Here is a 20,603-nt window from a genome sequence, read left to right as displayed (position 1 = left end):
ATATATATATATATATATATATATGTATATAATATATTATAATGTATGTATGTATTTGTATTTTTCTTAGGAAGAATTTGGGCTCTTCTTATTATGTGGAATGAGGGGTGGTACCATCAATGAAGATACTAGACCATAGTTAATGTAATATTTATTCTAGATAATTAAACAAGTACTAGAACTTCATCAGTCTAATACCCTTGTCATTTTGTTTTGTAGGTGTTTATATTTATCATACATTTTCTTTTTTGAGCTGTGAGAAGCCTTTCATGTGATGTCTATTATACCCTTTTGTAAACAAATACTATTGCAAATACCTTTTTTAACTGTGAATTTATCTTTTGATGTTTAGATGTCGTCTGATCCAGTTACGCTAAATGTCGGCGGCCATGTCTATACAACATCTCTCTCCACATTAAAACGTTATCCAGACTCCATGTTGGGGGCTATGTTCCGGGGAGATTTTCCAACTGCCAGGGACTCCCAAGGGAATTATTTCATTGATCGAGACGGATCACTTTTCCGGTATGTGCTTAACTTCCTGCGGACATCAGAACTGACTTTGCCAATAGACTTTAAGGAAGTGGACCTGCTCCGTAAAGAAGCAGACTTCTATCAGATTGAACCTCTGATACAGTGTCTTAATGAACCAAAACCATTATATTCTTTGGACACTTTTGAAGAAGTAGTGGAATTGTCAAGCACTAGAAAACTCTCAAAATATTCCAACCCTGTTGCTGTGATTATAACGCAACTTACCATTACAACCAAGGTGCATGCTTTGCTGGAGGGAATTGCTAATCATTTCACCAAGTGGAACAAGCACATGATGGATACAAGGGACTGCCAAGTTTCCTTTACATTTGGGCCATGTGATTACCACCAAGAGGTCGCTCTACGAGTTCACCTGATGGAATATATTACAAAGCAAGGTTTTACAATCCGAAATACTAGGGTGCATCATATGAGTGAGCGGGCTAATGAAAACACAGTGGAACATAATTGGACTTTTTGTCGATTGGCTCGCAAAACCGATGATTGACAAGTGCGATGCTGGTGTGCCAGAAATTCAAATGCTTCTTACACATAAGAAAATCGTGCTAATGTTTATTAAAGGGAAATTCCAGTACTATTTTTGTCAAAATCTGTTTGCATTAATCATTGTAGCCAAACAAATATATAAATAAGAAATCTATAAATCTGTTGATTAAACGTTTAAAACACCCCTTTTGGGGGGAAAAAAATAAAATTTTACTTTTCATGCAAACAATCCTGAAGATGACCACTTATCATAAGTGGTATGTAAATGACCCGTACAAGAACATGCACGTTTATGCGCACATTAGTCACGTTGTCATATAAGAAATAATATCCGTACAAGACTATATTTGTATTGGCTAAGCTATGATTACTGAACAATGGGTTAAAAAAAAGTTAGATACATTAAAGTGACTCCTAATCTCAAAATTAACATGTTAATTTAATTGTAAAAAAAAAAAAGTGTGGGATTGTACTTTTTAAAAACTTTTTGCTGTATTTCTTTTGTGAGTTTTACTTAAATCTTGTGATTGGATAATGCAACAAATGTAGTTTGTATTTCTGGCTTACCCAGCATGCATGCATGTGTCCATTCCAAACATTACTATACAATAATTTTATTCTTGCTTAAACATAAGCTATCAATTATCCGGTGCACACAACCCTTAATATTAACTGATCAATGTTAATGTGCGTATGTCTTTGAGTGAACGTATGGTGCAGGTGAAACCTTTCATTTTTTTTTATTTTTATTTTTCTTAACTATCTTCACAGGTCTTTCAAACTGAATAGCTCATCCTGAATTTCAACACTCATAAGCAGAAAGATATTAATAATCAACTACCATCAAAAACAAATATTTTAAAGAATGAGAAAAGGAGACGAACTGAAAAGAATAGTAAATTAATTAATAATAAATAAAAACACTATTATACTTGCATGCTGTTGTGTAAGAATAAGAATAGTGCAAAAATTTCAAAGCGACAAGTATTAAAGGTCTGCAGCTTTTCAAATTTATAAAAAATAAATAAAATTATAGAATGTTTTATAGTAATGTTGGTATAACGCATGCTTATCTTCCTATGGAAATAATTTTTAAAGAGTCAACACAATTCTAAATAAAAGTTTATTATAACATATACCTAGCTTTGACTTATATGTTGGGCCAGTAATTCTCAGAGACACTAAACTGTAGATTTGAATGGGTATCTCTTGGGACTTTTTAGTGCTGGTAATGCCAGTATGTTATCAAAAGGACACTGTGAAAGCAAAAGCTTTTTCCGATGTCATTTCCTAAATTAACACATAAGCTAATTGCAACTATTTTTAGATCATTTGTTATAATTACAGAGTACATTTTAAGAGGGGCATAAAACTCTAAATTTTCTTTCATGGTTCAGAGCATACACATTTTAAAACCCTTCCTATTTACCTTTATAAAATTTACTTAATTTTGTTTTGGTATTCTTTGTTGAAAAGCATACCTGGGTAGATAGTGAGCATGTGTTTAGAGCACTATATGTCAGCAGGTTTTGTAGTATACACTTGCATTACAATTTTCATATAACTGCATGTAATAGACACTACTATAAAGAAGAATATGCACAGATACTGATCTAAAACTCCAGTATAAAACCGTTTAAAAACTTACTTAGAAGCTCCCAGTTTAGCTTTGTTTAAAAGGTTATTGGAACACCCACTGCAAGTGGGAAATAACAGACACGCCCCCCTTCATCTGCATATGAAAAGACCCTTTACACACACAGAAGCAAGCTGGAGTAGGTATACGTCAGTATTCTCCTGAAACTTTGGGGCTTGGTTAGGAGTCTGAAAATCAGAGAAATGTTATTTAAAAATAAGCAAAACTATACATTTTTTAAAAAAAAAATAAACCCTGTATGGGCTATATAAATGGATCATCTACAAAACATTTATGCAAAGAAAATTCTAATGTATAAAGTTCCTTTAAAGTGAAGGTAAAGTTACCCTCATCTCGATCTAGAATATCATTAAATGTTTAAAAAATAATATGACTTTCATTCATCATATTTTATATAAATCGTTATAAATAAATATATTACCTTTAATAATTTGATTTCTATCCGTCCCCAAATTCAACCCGTAAAAAAAAAAAAAATTCCTTTCCATCACGTGTTTTTATTATCCAACTGATTTTTATGCCGTTAGGTGGCTGTCAACCTCCCCTTTACTCATCACCACATGCGCAATTGAATTTTTCTTAAGCTTCTAAACCCTGCGCGCTTCCCGTTTCAGGCATGCATCCTATTACCAGATAGGAATCCTCACAGACTACGTTATCGTCTTTTTACTGACATCTTCTATAACCTGCTCAGGTTGTATTTAGTAAGTTCATGTATGACAAAGAGTTTAATAATGTGGGCCTAATAATGTCACATGATGCCTTGATACCTGCACAGCCTTGTTACCTGTCTGTATGATCAGAGACAGGAGCTGCATTTATTGATATCATTGAAAAGTTTCTTAAAACACCAATCTATTAACTCGGTTTGCCCATTGGGTAAACCGAGTTAATAGATCGGCGTTATTAAGAAATGTTTCAACGTTAGCAATAAATGCAGCTCCTGTCTCTGATAGTATAGTACTGAATAAATATACCAATTCATTCAATACTATGTTACAAGGCAAATTAGCGCATGCGCATTGTAAAGTATTCGGAGTGTAACGCATGGGCATTGAAGATTAGCATTGGCAAGTAGCGCATGCACAATTGAATCTGGGGTTGTGCACGCGCATTTGAGAGGCGTAGAGAGAGAGTGGGACTGCTAAAAACGTCGCAAAATGCAGAAGGAAGTAGGGCTTGGGAGGAGTCGGGAGACAAACGGTAGGGAATTTGAAATGAATTTTTTAAGAAAAATATTTGAAAAATCAAAAAAATAACTTAGCAACTATTATAAGGTGATAGTGAGAAATGGTAGATTTTATTCAATAAAAAATAACTTTACCTTCCCTTTAGGCATTAGATGTCAGTGTTTGTGCAATATATAATATGTTTTTATGTACACTCGTATCTGAATTATGAAAGGGAAGAAAATTAGATTCATGCCCTTTTGACAGACATCTATGAAATCAGTATTATGTTGAATTTAGCCCAACTGCTTATTTGATATTTTTACAGTTTAAACGGGCGGGGGGTCAACCATGAGTTCAGCCATGTTGATGTGATTCTTATTTTCTAATTTTGTTTAAAATGAAACGGAAATGTATTACCTGCCTAAAATATGCTAATAAAAATAATTTGCATTTTATTATTTTGTCTTTCCAAACTATGTACAAATTAACTACACAAGAAGGCACAAACTGCTCAGACATACAATACAATCAAGGGAAACTATTTTATTATTATTATTTTTTGTATAGGGCCAAGTCCTTTATTCAGTGCTAGTCAAACCGTAGACATACGGTATACAGGTGGCCCTCGTTTTACAACGGTTCAATTTACACCGTTTCAGAATAACAACCTTTTTTTCCAGTCATGTGACTGCTATTGAAAAGCATTGAGAAGCAGTGCATTTATTAAAATAGCCAGTAGGTGGAGCTGTCCTCTTGTGTTGCAGCAAAGCCAAGCAAGCTGAAATCAATCAGTTTAACCAGACCTGAGCTATTGAGCAGATTTCAAAGGAACAAGATCTTCCTGTCTATAAATCATTCCAGATTGAAATACATAGAAATAATTGTTTGCATAAAAATGCAAGTGAAGTCTGTGTTGTGTGATTATTTTATTATGTTTATAATGCTGTTTAGCAAATGTTTTTGTTCATTTAACTTAGTTTAATTATATATTCTGTGTTGTGTGATTATTTTATTAATTTTATAATGCTGTTTAGCATTTCAAGTCTTCATTTCAAAGCTTTAAAAATAATGTATTAGATGTTACTTATGACAATTTTGAGAGGGGCCTGGAACCGATCTCCCTCACTTCCCATTGACTTACATTATAAACTGGGTTTCAATTTACAACGGTTTCGATTTACAACCATTACTTCTGGAACCTAAACCCGGCGTAAACTGAGGGCTACCTGTATAGTAAAATTGAATTGTGTATCAAATTCTAATTATTTTGTGTACTCTAAAATCTGCTGTAAATCCAACTTCATTTTCATGAATCCCCCTCAGTGATGATGTATTATTTCTGTCTTTTTATAGGTTAAAAAAATGCATGTTTTTTTTAGTCATGCATGTCAAAAGTTTCTTTTTTTTTTCTTTTCTGAAGGACATAGAAGTGTAGGAAGCTGACAAACTTGAATTACTATTTTTAATTTAAATTTTATTAAAACTATGTTCTTTTCAAAGAAGTTTGTCCTGTCCCTGTGCTTTTTACTAATTTATTTTAGGGGTAAGTCTGATAAGACTGGACACTATTCCTGTTTTGTCCTATTAGCAAGGAAGCAAGTTGATGGTATCCAGAGCTGTGGGCTATCTAAAAATGTTAAACTGGCAACACTTCGGGTGAAGGCTTCATGTGAGTTTGCCTATTATAAAGAATATTCTCATTGTGCTAAAATACTTTACCATAGCAGGGCCCAATTCTGTTTTATGTTTGGATAATACTTACTGTGTCTTACACAGAAATTTGTAACAATGTAACGGTTACTCAGATATGCTAGTTATGGTTGCAATAAGGGGTTTAAAGATTAGAAAGTGAAATATAAAATTACTGAATATTATATCAAATTTATTGCACATTTCTTTAAAATAGGTTGGTCTAGATTACAAGTGTAGTGCAAAAATATTAGTGTGACTGCGTGTTAATATCACTTGAGCACAATCAATAACACTTCTATTTCATGTTCAAAGTTAGTTTTTATCGCTCGAGCAATAGTCTAGACCTAGGGCACGCTTTGCATGTTGGATGATGTGAGATTGCCAACATCTACATCACCTGTGGAGCACATAATGGTATATTTTGTGGGGGGGGGGGGGGGGGTGAATATCATATTTGTCTTAAATTAATGGTATTGTTTGTATAACATAGAAGGGTGTGCACAAGGCCCATCTCTTAGAAACAATCCTTTAGAGCATTATAAATTTCTGTTTGAGAATTCGGATTTAGTTCTCATATCTCTAAGACATATAGATAATATCTGGTATAGTTCAGATAAATAACAATCGCGTCCTGTTCATGGACAAATACATCCACCAAAGAAGCTCGCCCTCCAGCATGGCCCCCAAAGCAAGGGACAAAAAATAGAGCAGCAGGAATTTGGACTCAAGTATAGTTTCCCCTATGGAAAAAAGCCTTTCCAATCCCTCTCCCAGTAATTTGATTGAATTTGCAGCTGAAGTGGCAAAAATACTGACACCTCAATTCGATATGATTAAACAGGAGATCAGAAGTGAGATATCAAATATCAAATCTCACTTTAGAGGTTAGGCAGTTCTCCTCAAGACTAGACGAAATGGAAAATCGGATCTGGAGGACAGATTCAATGTAATTGATCCAATAATGGATTCTCACAGTAAAACCATATCGTCTTTGCAAGCCAAGATAGAGGATCTTGAGGACCGATCAAGACATAACAACCTTAAAGTAATTGGTCTGCCGTAATCTCCTGAATTTCAAGATCTAATGAATTTTGCCACCACTATATTACCCCAGGCTCTACAGATTCCAGCTCCTGCTGTTTCCTTTTCGATTGAAAGGGCACATAGGATAGGTCAACGGCGTGAACACAGTGAGGCCTCGCGACCCAGGCCGGTAATCTTTAAATTCGTGAACTTCCAAGACAAGTTACTATACCTCAAACACTATAGGAAATGTGGCTCTCTTTCCTTAGGCTCCCATAGACTATTGATGTTTCAAGATTTCTCCTCTGAAACACTAACCAAGAGAAGAGACATGTCTTTTTTCTATGGGAGACTGCAGAAAGAGAGCTACAATATCAGGTTGATTTATCCTGCAAAGTTAATTGTGCAAAAAGATGGTTCTACACATATACTCAATAATGTTATGGAGACTGAGACTTTTTGCAGGGAAGCAGGTGTACCGTGAACACACACCAAATGGTATTAAATAGATGTTCTCTGATCTTAGATTTAAAATACCTTGTCACTTAGAGATATGTTGTTGATAATTATGGTATTTGCATTACAAATTGTGTTAGTCATAGAAATGGTGTTTTTGGTTTTGGGGGGGGGGTGGGGCTGTTTTGTTGTGTGGGTTTTTTTTTTTCTCCTCCCTCTTCCGCTCCTCCTACCCCTTGCTTTTCTCTTATCTGATTATCGCCCTCCGGTTGCTGGTCCCCAGCTCTTTTCTAGACCTATTAACTTATGGAATTCCCTCTTCTGAGGGTAGGGGTCGGTAAGATGAATAGTGTCAATGGCATACAACCTTAACCTATTATCTTGGAACGTAGGGGGCATTAATTCACCAATTAAAAGGAAAGCCATAATAAAACACGGGGAAATTTAACCCTGATATAGTTCTCTTACAAGAACTACATCTTAAGGCTATAGAAATTCCCAAACTCAAATCTAAGTGGGTGGGGGAAGTCGTGGCGGCTCCATTTACCTCAAGGAAGAGGGGGATCGCAATTCTGATAAATCGGAAATTAGAATATCAAATAATTAATACCGAATCTGATCCCGATGGGAGATTTTTAATATTGGAAGTGGAAGTTAAACACACGAAATACATACTTTGTAACATATATGGACCCAATCAAATCGATCATATATTTTGGTCAGCCCTTTCCGTAAAGTTACATAAATATATAGGGTTAAATTTAGCAGGAGATCTTAACCTACTAGCAGACCCCTTTTTGGATAAATCGAATAAAAAGGCGTTAAACAGTAGAGGTAGAAAAGTACGGATTTTTCAGAAACTATGTTCTCATTTGGGTTTGGTTGATTTATGGCGGGTACAGAATCCGGATGTTCGTACCTATACTTGCGTATCCCTTGTCCAACGTTCTTTCTCCCGACTTGACTATTTCCTTTTATCAGAAACTATGCTTGTACGGAACTGGGCCACTAGAATCGAAGACATTGTCATCTCTGACCATGCTGTCATAGCACTAAATCTTGGTAGCAGCCTTAAGCGGTGCGGAATGAACCATATTTTCTTTCCTAGATATTTGTGTAATAACATCAAATTTCAGAACCATCTACGTCTGAAGTGGGAGGAATATATTAATAATAATGGTAATTACATAGATAAAATTGAGACATTTTGGGAGGCCTCTAAGGCCGTTCTACGCGGAGAGATTAAATCTTATACACTCTATTGGTCAAAATACTGTAGCTCAGTGGCTAGACAATTAGCCAACCGTGTTAAGAACACTTACAGAGCCTATATTATAAGGCATACTAGAGAAAGCTGGGAGGCTTACACTACAGCCAAAACACTTCGTGACACTCACATGAAACAGGTTAGTGCCCAGGAAGAACTCAGACTGAAAGCTCGTTATGGGGGTTTCACGGGTAGATCGGCGAAGTTTTTAGCATGGTTATCGAACTCTTCTCCCAGATGTACTATCGCCTCTATTAAAAAAGGAGACAGGAGATATACGAGGCACGCAGATATAGAAAAAGTGTTTTTTGAATTCTTCCAGAATTTATACAGACAAGATCCTCCTAATTTAGACAAGAAAGCGGCATTTTGGGGTAAGATTAAAGTACCACGTCTATCTATAGAAGATAGAGATGCTATTAATGCACCCATCACTGAAGAGGAAATAACACGGGCAATTAAGAATGCGAAACCCAACAAAGCTGCCGGTCCAGATGCCCTCCCTATCGAATACTACAGAATTCTACAACCACAGGTGATACCTATACTAACTAAGTTATTTAATTTCTATTTCTCAGAGAACACACAATGTTCAACCCTTTTCTCCTCTGCAAATATCTCATTGATCCTAAAAAAAAGCAAAGATCCCGAGTTACCAAGCTCTTTTAGACCTATTTCGGTCTTAAATACTGACTATAAACTGCTAGCAGCTATCATAGCCTCACGATTGAAACCCCTCATGGGCGACTTAGTCCATGAGAATCAATCTGGCTTTATGCCTGGACACAATCCCGTAAAGAACACAAGGAAACTCTTGATCTTGATTGAATCTTTTTGGAACAAATACAAGTCTATGGAACCCCACGATAGTATAGACAAGGCTATTCTAACGGTTGACGCAGAGAAGGCCTTCGATAGGGTCAGTTGGGACCATCTGTTTTTTGTGTTGGATCAATTTGGGTTCTCGGGAGCCTTTAACAACTACATACGCTTAATTTATAGTACTCCCTCTGCCGCGGTGATTATTAACAACACACCTACACAACGATTTGATTTATTCAGAGGGACTAGACAGGGCTGTCCTCTTTCACCCTTTCTGTTTAATTTGAGTATAGAACCGCTGGCTATTCGATTACGGCAAGAATTGGAGGGGATTTCATTGGCAGGTGAGAAGCTGGTTCTTCTTCTATACGCAGATGATCTCCTACTATTTCTATCTAACCTTAAAGTTTCTCTACCTATTCTACAGAGTATCACCCAAGAGTTTGGGGAATTCTCTGGATTTAAGATCAATACTTCTAAATCAGAATTAATGTGGATATATAAAAATTATCCACTACATGTTAAACACCCTTTTCAAGAAGTTTCCCAGATTACATATCTGGGCTTACGATTATCCACAAACTTGGAAGAATGGTATCGATTAAATCACAGGAGGGTGCTGGACTCGTGCAAGAAAAAGCTTGAGGATTGGGCCAGATTACCGATTTCGTTAACCGCCCGGGTGACCCTGATTCAATCAGTCATTTTCCCAAAACTCCTCTATGTCCTGCAAAACATTCCGTGGTTTTTGCATAAAAAAGATATCACTATATACAATAAAGCCTGCTCCAAGTTTCTATGGAATGGAAAGAGACCGCGGATCGCTCTCCTTAGGCTCATGAATTCTAAGGTATCAGCTGGCTTGGCACTTCCTAATATTCAGATATATAACCTGGTTATTATAGCTAGATTCGCATTAGATTGGTTAACTGAGAAGGAGCAAATTACCTCCTTTACCTGGGAATCTCAGGTTGCGGCTCCCTTCCAGTTGAAGGCTCTTCTGCATTGTCCTCTCACGTCACTGCCATCCAATATATTTTATCTAGCTACCTTTAAGAATGTCATTGTGGCCTGGCAAAGAATGTGTACAGAATTGGGAAACTCTCCTTATGTCTCACAATATTTACCCATAGTGGGTAACCCTGAGTTTAGTCCCGGCCTCTGTAATCAGATATTTAGAGAATGGGAGGCAAAAGGGCTTCAAACCTTGAGTCAAATACGGGACACAGGAGGTCATCCAGTGATATTCCAAGAAATCGCAACACGGTTTGATTTAGGCGCGCGAGAGTTCTATGCTTACCTCCAGGTTAGACACTTTCTCCTGGAGCTGAACACAAAACATGGGAATAAGTGGTCCTTGGGTGAACTACAGCCTAGGATCTCTATTTATGCGGCAGGAATATACGCTATTTCCCCTTTATATTCACTGTTAAATCAGAAAGCATCCAATTTACAAGTAAATTAAATGGTTGCCAGGTGGTCTTCTCTATTCCCAGATATTGATGAGCAGACTATTGTTGGGAACTTTAAAATAATCCAACAGAGCTGGGTTCCGACAATTTGGCGTGAGTCGCAGATAAAAGTTGGGTTACAGAGATATCTTACACCAGCTGTCCTCTCTAAATGGTACAAAACTAAGGTTCCTTGCCCCAGATGTTCAGCTATAGGAGCGGACTTATTCCATTGTTTATGGAGCTGCCCTAAAATATGTCAATACTGGCGAAAAATTGCATTTTGGATGACAGCGGTTTTAAAATTGGACCATAAATTTTCCCCAATTGAAATTTTCTTTTTGGTAAAATTCCAGGGTATAACAAAGAACTATAGTCTGATAAATACCATTATACTAACAACACGTAACCTTATTTTTAAATCATGGAAAGCATCTTCGGCACCTACTATGGCTCAATTTAAAACGGCATTGAGTAGCCAATTCATAACAGAACAGTTTAATCTATCATTCCCACAAGACAAATATTTAGATGTATTTTTAAAAAAATGGGAGTCATTTGTAAGATCCCTGCCCTTATTACAACAAAAAAAATTAATTAAACCTTTTAGAAATTTGGAGTTTGTCCAGGTGAATATTCTAGCGGGCCATTTCCCTGGAGAATGGGTAACGGATGATGAGTGAGTTGGCTGGGAGAGTTGGGGCCGGAGGGGGGGGACGTGGGGAGCGGTGCAGGGAGGATTTTTACTATTATTATTATCATTATTATTAATGCTAATTTTTTTTTTTTTGTGTGTGTGTTTTTTGTTTTTTGGTTTTTTGTGTCTTTTTGTTGGGGTACTGGTTGGTGCGATCTGTCCTGTCATAGTGGGGGGGGGGGGGGGGAATGGGGAAAATGAGATGAAGAAAGATTAGTTATCTTACAAAGGCTTATCTGGTTACCTCATGCACCTTCTAGCCGACATTAATATATTCGCTCTAAATATCTTTGAATGATCTGTATTGATGCATGAGCACTTTTTTCCCTTTTCTCCAACATTGGTGTGTCCGGTCCACGGCGTCATCCTTACTTGTGGGAATATCTCTTCCCCAACAGGAAATGGCAAAGAGTCCCAGCAAAGCTGGCCATATAGTCCCTCCTAGGCTCCGCCCACCCCAGTCATTCTCTTTGCCGTTGCACAGGCAACATCTCCACGGAGATGGTTAAGAGTATGTGGTGTTTAGTTGTAGTTTTTTTATTCTACTATCAAGAGTTTGTTATTTTAAAATAGTGCTGGTACGTACTATTTACTCTGAAACAGAAAAAGATGAAGATTTCTGTTTGTGAGAGGAAGATGATTTTAGCAGACAGTAACTAAAATCGATTGCTGTTTCCACATAGGACTGTTGAGATGAAGTAACTTCAGTTGGGGGAAACAGTTAGCAGACTTTTCTGCTTAAGGTATGACTAGCCATATTTCTAACAAGACTGTGTAATGCTGGAAGGCTGTCATTTCCCCTCATGGGGACCGGTAAGCCATTTTCTTAGTCTCAAACAGAATAAAGGGCTTAATATAGGCTATAAAACTGGTAGACACTTTTATGGGCTAAATAGATTGCTTTATTTGGACATTTTATACATGTTTATGCTGATAATTCACACTTATAAACTTGGGGAAAGTTTTTTAACGTCAGGCACTATGTTAGACACCTTTTCCAGTCAGGAAGGGCCTTCCCAGTTGTAGGCTGAGCCTCATTTTCGCTCCATTACTGCGCAGTTGTTTTTGAGAGCAAGACATGCAGATGCATGTGTGAGGACCTGAAAGTAGTTGGAAAAGTTCCTAGAAGGAGTCATTTGGTATCGTATTCCCCTCTGGGCTTGGTAAAGTCACAGCAAAGGCTGTAGCTGGGACTGTATAGGGGTTAAATCTGTAACCGGCTCCGGTTTCGTTATTTTAAGGGTTAAAGCTCTGAAAATTGGTGTGCAATACTTTTAATGCTTTAAGACACTGTGGTACATTTTGAACAATTCCTTCATATTTTTTCACATATTCAGTAATAAAGTGTGCTCTGTTTAAAATTTAAAGAGACAGTAACGGTTTTGTTTTAAAACGGTTTTTGTGCTTTATTGACAAGTTTAAGCCTGTTTAACATGTCTGTGCCTTCAGATAAGCTATGTTCTATATGTATGAAAGTCAATGTGTCTCCCGTTTCAAAATTGTGTGATAATTGTGCCATAGCGTCCAAACAATGTAAGGACAATACTGTCACAGATAATGAAGTTGCCCAAGATGATTCATCAGATAAAGGGAGTAGACATGGTTCTACATCATCTCCTTCTGTGTCTATACCAGTTTTGCCCACGCAGGAGGCCCCTAGTACTTCTAGCGCGCCAATGCTTATTACCATGCAACAATTGACGGCCCTAATGGATAACTCCATAGCAAATATTTTATCCAAAATGCCTGCATATCAGAGAAAGCGCGATTGCTCTGTTTTAAACACTGAAGAGCAGGAGGGCGCTGATGATAATTGTTCTGTCATACCCTCACACCAATCTGAAGGGGCCATGAGGGAGGTTTTGTCAGATGGGGAAATTTCAGATTCAGGAAAAATTTCTCAACAGGCTGAACCTGATGTTGTGACATTTAAATTTAAATTAGAACATCTCCGCGCACTGCTTAAGGAGGTGTTATCTACTCTGGATGATTGTGACAACTTGGTCATTCCAGAAAAATTATGCAAGATGGACAAGTTCCTAGAGGTTCCGGTGCACCCCGACGCTTTTCCTATACCCAAGCGGGTGGCGGACATAGTGAATAAGGAGTGGGAGAAGCCCGGCATACCTTTTGTTCCCCCTCCTATATTTAAGAAATAATTTCCTATGGTCGACCCCAGAAAGGACTTATGGCAGACAGTCCCTAAGGTCGAGGGGGCAGTTTCTACTCTAAACAAGCGCACTACTATTCCCATCAAGGATAGTTGTGCTTTCAAAGATCCTATGGATAAAAAATTGGAGGGTTTGCTTAAAAAGATTTTTGTACAGCAAGGTTACCTTCTACAACCAATTTCGTGCATTGTTCCTGTCACTACAGCAGCGTGGTTCTGGTTCGAGGAACTAGAAAAGTCGCTCAGTAGAGAGACTCCATATGAGGAGGTTATGGACAGAGTTCACGCACTTAAGTTGGCTAACTCTTTTATTTTAGATGCCGCTTTGCAATTAGCTAGATTAGCGGCAAAAAAATCAGGGTTTGCAATTGTGGTGCGCAGAGCGCTTTGGCTAAAGTCTTGGTCAGCGGATGTATCATCCAAGACAAAATTGCTTAACATCCCCTTCAAGGGTAAAACTCTCTTTGGACCAGAATTGAAAGAGATTATCTCAGACATCACTGGGGGAAAGGGCCACGCCCTCCCACAAGATAGGCCTTTCAAGGCCAAGAATAAGTCTAATTTTCGTTCCTTTCGTAATTTCAGGAACGGACCGGCCTCTAATTCTGCATCCTCTAAGCAAGAGGGTAATACCTCACAGTCCAAACCAGCCTGGAAACCGATGCAAGGCTGGAACAAGGGTAAGCAGACCAAGAAGCCTGCTACCGCTAACAAAACAGCATGAAGGAGTAGCCCCCGATCCGAGACCGGATCTAGTGGGGGGCAGACTCTCTCTCTTTGCTCAGGCTTGGGCAAGAGATGTTCAGGATCCCTGGACGCTAGAAATAGTTTCTCAGGGTTATCTTCTGGAATTCAAGGAACTACCCCCAAGGGGAAGGTTCCACATGTCTCACTTATCCTCAAACCAAATAAAGAGACAGCCGTTCTTACATTGTGTAGAAGACCTGTTAAGGATGGGAGTGATACACCCAGTTCCAATGACGGAACAAGGAATGGGATTTTACTCAAATCTGTTCGTAGTTCCCAAAAAAGAGGGAACCTTCAGACCAATTCTGGATTTAAAGATCCTAAACAAATTTCTCAGGGTACCATCGTTCAAAATGGAAACCATTCAAACGATTCTACCCACTATCCAGGAAGGTCAATTTATGACTACCGTGGATCTAAAGGATGCGTACCTACATATTCCTATCCACAAAGAACATCATCAGTTCGCCTTTCTGAACAAACATTACCAGTTTGTGGCCCTCCCATTCGGATTAGCCACTGCTCCAAGGATTTTCACAAAGGTACTCGGGTCCCTTCTAGCGGTTCTAAGACCGAGGGGCATTGCAGTAGTACCATACTTGGACGACATTCTAATACAAGCGTCATCCCTTTCAAAAGCAAAGGCTCATACAGACATCGTTCTGGCCTTTCTCAGATCTCACGGATGGAAGGTGAACATAGAAAAAAGTTCTCTATCTCCGTCAACAAGAGTTCCCTTCTTGGGAACAATAATAGATTCCTTAGAAATGAGGATTTTTCTGACAGATGTCAGAAAGTCAAAACTTCTAAGCGCTTGTCAAGTTCTTCATTCTGTTCCACGTCCTTCCATAGCTCAGTGCATGGAAGTAGTAGGGTTGATGGTTGCAGCAATGGACATAGTTCCTTTTGCACGAATTCATCTAAGACCATTACAACTGTGCATGCTGAAACAGTGGAATGGGGACTATACAGACTTGTCTCCAGTGATTCAAGTAGATCAGAAGACCAGAGATTCACTCCGTTGGTGGCTAACCCTGGGCCACCTATCCCAGGGAATGAGCTTCCGCAGACCAGAGTGGGTCATTGTCACGACCGACGCCAGTCTAGTGGGCTGGGGCGCGGTCTGGGAATCCCTGAAAGCTCAGGGACTATGGTCTCGGGAAGAGTCTCTTCTCCCAATAAACATTCTGGAACTAAGAGCGATATTCAATGCTCTCAGGGCTTGGCCTCAGCTTGCAAAGGCCAGATTCATAAGATTCCAATCAGACAACATGACGACTGTTGCGTATATCAATCATCAGGGGGGAACAAGGAGTTCCCTGGCAATGAAAGAAGTGACCAAAATAATACAATGGGCCGAGGATCACTCCTGCCATCTATCTGCGATCCACATCCCAGGTGTGGAAAACTGGGAAGCGGATTATCTGAGTCGTCAGACATTCCATCCGGGGGAGTGGGAACTCCACCCGGAGATCTTTGCCCAGTTGACTCAATTATGGGGCATTCCAGACATGGATCTGATGGCGTCTCGTCAGAACTTCAAGGTTCCTTGCTACGGGTCCAGATCCAGGGATCCCAAGGCGACTCTAGTGGATGCACTATTAGCACCTTGGACCTTTAACCTAGCTTATATGTTTCCACCGTTTCCTCTCATTCCCAGGCTGGTAGCCAGGATCAAACAGGAGAGGGCCTCGGTGATCTTGATAGCTCCTGCGTAGCCACGCAGGACTTGGTATGCAGACCTGGTGAATATGTCATCGGTTCCACCATGGAAGCTACCTTTGAGACAGGACCTTCTTGTTCAGGGTCCATTCGAACATCCAAATCTGGTCTCCCTCCAGCTGACGGCTTGGAGATTGAACGCTTGATTCTATCAAAGCGTGGGTTTTCAGATTCTGTGATAGATACTCTGGTTCAGGCCAGAAAACCGGTAACTAGAAAGATTTACCATAAAATATGGAAAAGATATATCTGCTGGTGTGAATCCAAGGGATTCCCATGGAATAAGATAAAAATTCCTAAGATTCTTTCCTTTCTGCAAGAAGGTTTGGATAAAGGATTATCTGCGAGTTCTCTAAAGGGACAGATTTCTGCTTTATCTGTCTTACTACACAAATGACTGGCAGCTGTGCCAGATGTTCAAACATTTGTTCAGGCTCTGGTTAGGATCAAGCCTGTTTACAGACCTTTGACTCCTCCCTGGAGTTTAAATCTAGTTCTTTCAGTTCTTCAAGGGGTTCCGTTTGAAACTCTACATTCCATAGATATTAAGTTGTTATCTTGGAAAGTTTTGTTTTTGGTTGCTATTTCTTCTGCTAGAAGAGTTTCAGAGTTATCTGCTCTGCAGTGTTCTCCGCCCTATCTGGTGTTCCATGCAGATAAGGTGGTTTTGCGTGCTAAGCCTGGTTTTCTTCCAAAGGTTGTTTCTAACAAAAATATTAACCAGGAGATAGTTGTACCTTCTTTGTGTCCGAATCCAGTTTCAAAGAAGGAACGTTTGTTACACAATTTGGACGTAGTCCGTGCTCTAAAATTCTATTTAGAAGCTACAAAAGATTTCAGACAAACATCTTCTCTGTTTGTTGTCTATTCTGGTAAAAGGAGAGGTCAAAAAGCGACTTCTACCTCTCTTTCCATTTGGCTTAAAAGCATCATCCGATTGGCTTACGAGACTGCCGGACGGCAGCCTCCTGAAAGAATCACAGCTCACTCCACTAGGGCTGTGGCTTCCACATGGGCCTTCAAGAACGAGGCTTCTGTTGATCAGATATGTAAGGCAGCGACTTGGTCTTCACTGCACACTTTTGCCAAATTTTACAAATTTGATACTTTTGCTTCTTCGGAGGCTATTTTTGGGAGAAAGGTTTTGCAAGCCGTGGTGCCTTCCGTTTAGGTAACCTGATTTGCTCCCTCCCTTCATCCGTGTCCTAAAGCTTTGGTATTGGTTCCCACAAGTAAGGATGACGCCGTGGACCGGACACACCAATGTTGGAGAAGACAGAATTTATGCTTACCTGATAAATTACTTTCTCCAACGGTGTGTCCGGTCCACGGCCCGTCCTGGTTTTTTAATCAGGTCTGATGAATTATTTTCTCTAACTACAGTCACCACGGTACCATATGGTTTCTCTTATTTTTCCTCCTGTCCGTCGGTCGAATGACTGGGGTGGGCGGAGCCTAGGAGGGACTATATGGCCAGCTTTGCTGGGACTCTTTGCCATTTCCTGTTGGGGAAGAGATATTCCCACAAGTAAGGATGACGCCGTGGACTGGACACACCGTTGGAGAAAGTAATTTATCAGGTAAGCATAAATTCTGTTATTCTGATTTTTATGGCTTTTTACTTAATTATGTATTTATGTATCGTCTGTATTCACTGTGACACTTGTTTTACTTGGTAACCGAGACTGTAACAATCTTTTTTTGTCTTTGTTATAAATAAAGCTATAAAAAAAAAAAAAGAAATATAAAATTACTGAATATTATATCAAATTTATTGCACATTTCTTTAAAATAGGTTGGTCTAGATTACAAGTGTAGTGCAAAAATATTAGTGCGACTGCGTGTTAATATCACTTGAGCACAATCAATAACACTTCTATTTCATGTTCAAAGTTAGTTTTTATCGCTCGAGCAATAGTCTAGACCTAGGGCACGCTTTGCATGTTGGATGATGTGAGATTGCCAACATCTGCATGTTGGACGATTTGGGCACGCTAACATCTGCATGTTGGATGATGTGGGCACGCTAACATCTGCATGTTGGATGATGTGGGCACGCTAACATCTGCATGTCGGGTGGCGTGGGCTTGCTAACACCTGTCGGAGGGCGTGTGTGCACAAAATCACTCACATAACAGATTTCTTTGGGGCCGTACCTTAAAATTCAGGTTTGATATTGCCTGAGCGCTAAGCCAATAGTGCACAAGTTCTGTGCTAGTCTATCATGAATAATTGTTTACTTCAGGTCATAAAAGCTCTAAATATTACAGTTGTATTCTGGATTGCAGTCGAGCACAACACTTATCTCACTACTTACAATATGATTTTAATAAGAGTGCTAATAGTGCTCACTGAGAAATGTAGTAAAAGTATAAGGCACATTAAAAAACTTGTGTCCGTGTTTAGATGCTTTGCTTAAAATATTTAACCATTCACTTACAATACCTGATTGTGAGTTAGTCTCTGGGCAAGCGGTGCAAAAGATCATGCACACTGAACTAAGATTGAGCTCCACTTGTAACCACGACTATTATTGGTTAAGTTAAAAAAAAAAGTCTTCAATATTGAATCGATTAGCTATTGTGTTTTATTTTTACTTTTGCTGTGATTAAACGGGCATTTGAATTAATTTCTATCCCTGCATCAGTAATGAATCACTGTAGAGCAATAGATCTGCATAGAAAGTAAATGTTTTAAGGCATTTCAAACAGTTATGATAAAAAAATTGCATTGTTTTGCATTCCAAAGACATACCCTTTGAATTTATTTTGAGTATAACAGATATAATTACGCTCCTCTACTATTTAATTATTCTTCAGCATGTTGTAGGGATAGTGTGCACCTTTTTCAGCAGGCACAATAATTGATGATAATATATGTAATTAAACATTTTGTGCTAGATAAAGAGTGAAGCGCTATTTTAATGTGCGCTCAAAATCTGTCTGTTTATAAGCATACGTTGAATAACTAGCCATTACAAGTGGCTAGTTAATGCTCCTGCGAGCTTGCAGTTTCACTTTGCACTTAGCGCAATTAACCAGAGGTCAGACCTCTAATTAATGAAAAAAATTTCCCCAATTGCCCCCCAAATAAAGAGGACAGTTCTTTAATCTAAAATAAAAAGATGAGCATATATATCCAATATTGCAGAAAAATTAATACACCAATAAAAGAACAAAAAAAAAATATAAGAAATCCAAGACAAACCAACTGGAAGGTTTCTTTTTGTTTTGTTTTTTATAATGTGTAGGCCTGTTCCCCGTTCCCGTTTTCTCCCGTAATCTCAGACATTCCTACGCGCCCGAACACAACAAGCGACCGCCATATTTTTTTGTTCTTTTATTGGTGTATTAATTTTTCGGCAATATTGGATCTGTTTGGACGTGCTAGAGGGATTCGGGCCTGACATGAGCTCCCAGACTCACCAAGGAGAAAGTTCTCACCAAGACCAAGAAAACTCCAAGAGGCAGTAAGCACATCCGTATAAGAAGTGTATTGGGACATCTTTACTAAAAGAATCACATCCCCTCATACTCCAAGAGGCAATCGAAATTAAAGGGAGCACCTACAGGCATCCAGAATCTACATACCCCCCAGTGCGGCATACTTACCTCATTAGATTGGGGTAATTTTTGGTAAGGGTATTTTATACATTTCTGTAACCACTTGGATCAACATTACTTCTCACCAGCCAAGGGCTGACTTTCTACCATCACTACTAGTTCATTAATAACATTTACATCTGTTTAAATATGAAGATATATAGGCGCTGTTAAAACCTTTTTCCTTTTATATATAAAAATATATATATATACAGGGAGTGCAGAATTATTAGGCAAGTTGTATTTTTGAGGATTAATTTTATTATTGAACAACAACCATGTTCTCAATGAACCCAAAAAACTCATTAATATCAAAGCTGAATATTTTTGGAAGTAGTTTTTAGTTTGTTTTTAGTTTTAGCTATTTTAGGGGGATATCTGTGTGTGCAGGTGACTATTACTGTGCATAATTATTAGGCAACTTAACAAAAAACAAATATATACCCATTTCAATTATTTTTACCAGTGAAACCAATATAACATCTCAACATTCACAAATATACATTTCTGACATTCAAAAACAAAACAAAAACAAATCAGTGACCAATATAGCCACTTTTCTTTGCAAGGACACTCAAAAGCCTGCCATCCATGGATTCTGTCAGTGTTTTGATCTGTTCACCATCAACATTGCGTGCAGCAGCAACCACAGCCTCCCAGACACTGTTCAGAGAGGTGTACTGTTTCCCCTCCTTGTAAATCTCACATTTGATGATGGACCACAGGTTCTCAATGGGGTTCAGATCAGGTGAACAAGGAGGCCATGTCATTAGATTTTCTTTTATACCCTTTCTTGCCAGCCACGCTGTGGAGTACTTGGACGCGTGTGATGGAGCATTGTCCTGCATGAAAATCATGTTTTTCTTGAAGGATGCAGACTTCTTCCTTTACCACTGCTTGAAGAAGGTGTCTTCCAGAAACTGGCAGTAGGACTGGGAGTTGAACTTGACTCCATCCTCAACCCGAAAAGGCCCCACAAGCTCATCTTTGATGATACCAGTCCAAACCAGTACTCCACCTTGCTGGCATCTGAGTCGGACTGGAGCTCTCTGCCCTTTACCAATCCAGCCACGGGCCCATCCAT

General features: G+C 38.8%; 1 protein-coding gene across 3 annotated transcripts in view; it reads left to right on the top strand.

Annotated features, from left to right (window-relative positions):
- Positions 1–4,325, top strand: part of KCTD6 (potassium channel tetramerization domain containing 6) — a 43,400-nt gene extending 39,075 nt beyond the window's left edge. For 2 of the 3 annotated variants that reach the window (XM_053720954.1, XM_053720953.1), the window contains exon 3: positions 353–4,325. In XM_053720954.1, the coding sequence (XP_053576929.1) occupies positions 353–1,042 (690 nt within the window). In that variant the 3' untranslated portion in view covers positions 1,043–4,325. The remainder of the gene's footprint in view (positions 1–352) is intronic. The other variant, XM_053720955.1, reaches the window with a different exon arrangement.
- The last annotated feature ends 16,278 nt before the right edge of the window (positions 4,326–20,603 follow it).

Source organism: Bombina bombina, chromosome 7, assembly GCF_027579735.1.
Source record: "Bombina bombina isolate aBomBom1 chromosome 7, aBomBom1.pri, whole genome shotgun sequence".
In the NCBI taxonomy this organism is placed as follows: Eukaryota; Metazoa; Chordata; class Amphibia; order Anura; family Bombinatoridae; genus Bombina; species Bombina bombina.
Note: the sequence above shows the minus strand (reverse complement) of the source record. Positions and strands in the feature narration are given on the sequence as shown.